The sequence below is a fragment of the Geosmithia morbida genome, assembly GCF_012550715.1.
Source record: "Geosmithia morbida isolate 1262 chromosome Unknown scaffold_22, whole genome shotgun sequence".
Lineage (NCBI taxonomy): Eukaryota > Fungi > Ascomycota > Sordariomycetes > Hypocreales > Bionectriaceae > Geosmithia > Geosmithia morbida.
In genome coordinates, this window is record NW_023336209.1 from 205,186 (window position 1) to 210,034 (window position 4,849).

The 4,849-nt window shown below is 51.4% G+C and overlaps 1 protein-coding gene across 1 annotated transcript; it reads right to left on the reverse strand.

Moving 5' to 3' along the window:
• Positions 1 to 2,668: 2,668 nt before the first annotated feature.
• GMORB2_4670 (uncharacterized protein) lies at positions 2,669 to 3,372 on the reverse strand (the record flags this gene model as incomplete). The annotated part of the gene is made up of 3 exons (XM_035466644.1): positions 2,669 to 2,829; positions 2,882 to 3,041; positions 3,238 to 3,372. 3 exons carry the CDS (start codon positions 3,370 to 3,372, stop codon positions 2,669 to 2,671), a joined length of 456 nt encoding a protein of 151 aa, XP_035318192.1.
• Between the last annotated feature and the right edge of the window lie 1,477 nt (positions 3,373 to 4,849).

Here is a 4,849-nt window from a genome sequence, read left to right on the forward strand (position 1 = left end):
CCCCCCCCCCCCCAAAGGTGCCCCCAACCAATAGTCTCCAGTCTTCAGGCATAGAATCACAGTTTATCGTTTCCTCCAACTCGTCGGCCGCAGTGGTTACGACGTGATGACACTCTTCACTATGTCAGTGTGTAGCAAAAAAAAAATATATCAAAGGGAGGGGGGACCCTGTGACCTGAGATCATGCTGTCATGCGCAACAGTCACCGTCACTACCCTGTACGCATGACTTGCCAATCTTGAGAGCTTGCATGTCGGCACTGATGTAATAAGGATTTGGAGTTTTTTTTTTCTATCACGAGGAACATAATGCTACGTACAGGCTCTCGGAGGGAGGAAAGAAACCACGGTCGACCAGAAGAGTAGGAATGGAAGGAAAGCAGAACGAAGTTCCGTACGTGGTCTTCTTTGTTGCAGTTTGAGGGCTGACGCAGAGCAGAATCTGTTTATGTAATCTGTACAGATTACAGGGGGGGGGGAAGAAACGAAAGAGAGAGTGAGCAGAGCACGTACAAGTTATCACGACCATAACAATAATCCGTACTAGCTAACGAGATATAACACACAGGTATCGGTATATAATAACACCAACACATATCAGTCCCCATCTCCCCCAAAACTCCCCAACTTCCCGAGACAAAAGGGCAGCGGATAAGAACAGTAGGTCACAGGTTACAGGCATTGCAGCTAAAACCGGTATATCCGTACTGAACAGTTGAAGACAGGCAATTGTTTCCCTTCTACCGTTTCCTGGTCTTACCGGTTATTCCTTCTCGATATTAATACTGCATGTAATACTGCTACATGCAGTACTGTAATATTACCGCTAGCACCAGGTAAATTTAAACCTATTTCTTGTTGTGCAAGCATATGCGGGCAAAAAAAAAAAAAGGAAAAAAAGGACATTTGTATACTCGTAGATCCTCTGGAGAACTGTACGTTCTTAGATCGGCATCATCATTGTCGAAAAATAAAATGAAACAAAATAAAAAACTTCTCACCCTCCTAGCCCATAAAGAACAAGAAAGAAACAGAAAGAAAAGGAAAAAAAGAAAAAAAAAAGCCAAAAAAAAAGTACATAGCCAACTAGGGAGAAACACCAGCGAACCCTGCATAAGAGAAGGAGGGGTGGGGAGAGCGAAAGACGCAGAGAAAAGTTTAGAAAAAAAAAGATATCAAGACAAAAATGGCGGGGACTAGAAGAAAAAAAGAACCCCCGTGGTACGAGACAAGAGCGAACATCTTTGAAGATCCGGCTGGGCTTCTCTTGTCGCAGCTGCGTAGACCTGATATAACGAGGATTCGTGTGTCCGTGCAAGGTGGCATTAGCTGTATCCGATTGCTCAATGTTTCGCAGTCAAGTAGTATTACTTTTCATTGATCTGTTCAAGCTGGAAGCCCAACATGTTACGAGACAGACTGGTACTGACAACATGTCCAGATCAAAAACTTCCACTCTGTTAAGAAAGATGTATTCTACTGTTGACACTGCTGCTCTACCTCCATATTCGAATATCAAAAATAAAATACCCCCCCAAGAGAAATACAAGGGAAACGAAGACAATGCATGCTAACCAATGAATGCGCATCACGCCTCCCCTTCCCTCATCCAAGACCGTATATGCTGCGTAGACATATGTGCCCCTCCATCCTTAGCTACATATTACGCCGTTCGGCAGGCCGAGACCCGGTATCAGATTCATCAACCTCATCTTCGCTCTCGTCGCTCTCACCAACCCTCCGCTCGTCGCCGATGCGGGAAGGGGGAGAGACAAGGGAAGGAGGAAGAGTGGGATGGCATCCTTGGGGGGGGGGGCACGGCCGCGCGTCGGTCTTGGCGATCTCGGAGCTGGGTTACGGCTGGAACCGGGCAATGCAGGTCTGGGATGATGATAAAAAAACCCTATGATTCCAGTATCCTAAGACCATAACCGGACCATGGGCAGGAGGAGACGGCGTCGTCAGTTGGTCCCACCGGCGCGTTGCTATTTCCCAGGGGCTGCCCACTGCTCCCACGACTTGTCTTCTCGTCGACCATGTCGATTTCCGCAGGCTGCGCATCGACAGTCGGGCGGGCTGCCGATCTCGGGACTTGGTGTATCCTCAGGGAAAGTACCAGGTCCCGCCCGGGAGGGAAGGTGCGATGAGATCCCCAGACTTCCTCTCGGCTGGTAGGCTCTGCTCCCCCACCCCCGACCTCGTGGCTCTCGCTGTACCAGCCATGTCTCAATACGAATCAGCGTATCCTACTCATCCGTCTCTGCCTCCGTCTCCCCCACCTTCCTTCACTGATCCTTCCGGGCGAGACGCCGTGGCGATTGTGGTCGAGCGAGAGGCGTGATGCCCGTACGACGGGATTCTGCGTGGTGAAGGAGAAGGCCGAAGACCAGTCCACAAGTCGGGACCAGGGGTTCAGCTCACCTGGTCTGTGGGCAATGTAATCCCGAAGCCCATCAGGATCATGGGCCCGCGAAGTCATCATCTGGAGCCGCGGGACCGCGGCCAGAGACTCCGACAGGGCAAACTGCGCGCCCCCAAACTCGGCCCAAGATATGGAGGGCGGTAGGGTAAAGGTACTCTTCTCCATCTGTATGACGGCGTTGGCGATTCGGCTGATTGCTGTGCGCCTCGCACCCTCGGGATGGGCCGGACCCAGCTTTGTCATCTCTTCATTGGTCGTCCAGGCCAAGTTCGTTGCACAGCATGACGCGCAGGATGTGCATCACAGCCCCGAGGCCCGAACGTGGCTCTACTATATCCATGGGGGCCCAGTCCTGGAGATGGAGCGAAGAGTCCTGGAGATGGTATAGAAGGTCAATGTCACGTATCCCTAGGTCATAGGTGGCTATATCTCGGTCTTCGGCCGTGATGCGGCGGCCTACCTGCCCGCGGATTGCCGTGGCCCGCCACGGAGAAAGGGTGTTCCAGCAAGGTCATCGACTGGCCCATGCCGTATGAGATGATGGCCAGCATGTGGACCATGCCCTCTGTTGAGAGCAGTTCCCGCCGGAATTCCTGCGTGTATACGAGCATGTTATGGCACTACGCAACGTGGTGCTCCCACCAAAGGTTGCGACACATCTTGATGCGAGAGTTTCCCGTATGTTTGAAAGCGGGGCTCGGAGGAAGGTCTGGGTAGTCAGTTTTGACCCGCGCCTCGAGCTCAGCGTTGTCCCTCGTCTGCTTTGTTTCGGAGAAGATCATGGGATATGTCGTCGCAGCTGGGCTCGTGACGCACCTTAGGCCAGTGGAATCGGGGGAGGAATTGGGGAAGCTGCCCATGTTCCTGGAAGTCTTCGTCGGGCATCATGAATGGATGCTTCTTGGCCATGAAGACCCTGCCCCTGAAGGCTGTTAGGCGGTCTTGGGCCATGGTCAAGGAAGCTGCGAGATGCTGTTTCTGGAGAGCTAAGTCATGATTCGAGACCATATGGCTACCATGCGCGGATGACAGGCTGCTTCCTCCCCCTCCCCCCCCTTTTTACTTTACTTTTTTTTTCAAGAAAAAAGAAAGGTATAAAAAATCCATCAGATACGAGATAGAAGGGGAGCCATGGAAGTGGACCAAGGGGCACGTGGGCAATGAAGACACGAATGAATGATGCGCCTAGTAGAGTCAACACGAAATACGGGACAAAGATGGACAAAGGGCGATGAGTTGACAAGGAGCGAGCGGGGTCCATTGTCGAAGGCGTACAAGGAAGGAGTGGACTGTTGGTAGGCGACTTCTGATACTGACATGCATAATTGTCATGAAGATACCATTCGTCTCTAGAATTACCAACCGTGCTTGGTCATGACACGGATATCTTGATCTCCTAGCAACGGAACCATTGTCCCTGAACGCCTGGTATCGAATTTGGATCTGCCATTATTTATATTGATTGGACAGTTGCCAATCGAATGATATACCATGGATGCGATGAAGAGGAGTGGAGAAAATGCACTACTAGAAAAGGGCTTGCGAATTTATAGTAGATGGAGCGATGACTTCGTTTATATGGTACGTGCAAGGACCGAGCAAGGACCGAAGGATGCTGTTTCCTTGTTGGTGGAACAAAGTGGGCAGCGGTTCGATGGTTTTGCTAATGTATTGTTTGCCTGTACTCATACTCCATATCAGATGTCAGATGTGGCGTTGAGTCGTGGCGCGCCAGCAGGTGTCAGCCACAGCGCACAACCCACATCCTTCGCGAATCGCTGGACGACGGAACCAACATTTGTCCAACATCAGCGACATTGACCATATTATCTTTCCGACTAGCCGGGCGCATGGCAGGACAAGCCTCGATATGGTCTGCCCATGGAAGAAAGAATCACTCACCTGACTACAATTTCACCGGAATACATCGCCTTGTTGCCAAGGGATGTTGGCACCTTGACAATGGCTTTGGGTTAAAAGCACCTTGAAGCCCCAAGGCTCAAGAAGCCTAGGCGATTAACCCCCGTCTCCCTCATCAAACTCCAGAACCTGAAAAGGCCTGACTGCAAATTCCTTGGAGAAAGAATCATGCAGAAAGGCAGAGACTTCTTCCAGACTACTTGGTGACGAGGTGTGAAGGCTGCTCTGCTACTGCCTGCTGCCATCTGCTGCTGCCTACGATGCCTCCCGCTGCCGCATCAGAAGTGGTGACGATGGATTATGTAATCCATTCATCGGAGTTTCTTCGGGCGGGGGACTATAGGCTGGAGCACTGGAATGAGGCCAGTGGTCGAACCTTTTTTTTTTTTTCTTCCCTGCGAGCAAGAGAAAAACAGCGGCGCAGTCCCCCCCCATCAGGCTACTTTTTGTAGGCACGTCAGGCCAGGGACCTCCCCTCTCTGCCTCACACCCAGGACCCCCCCCCCCC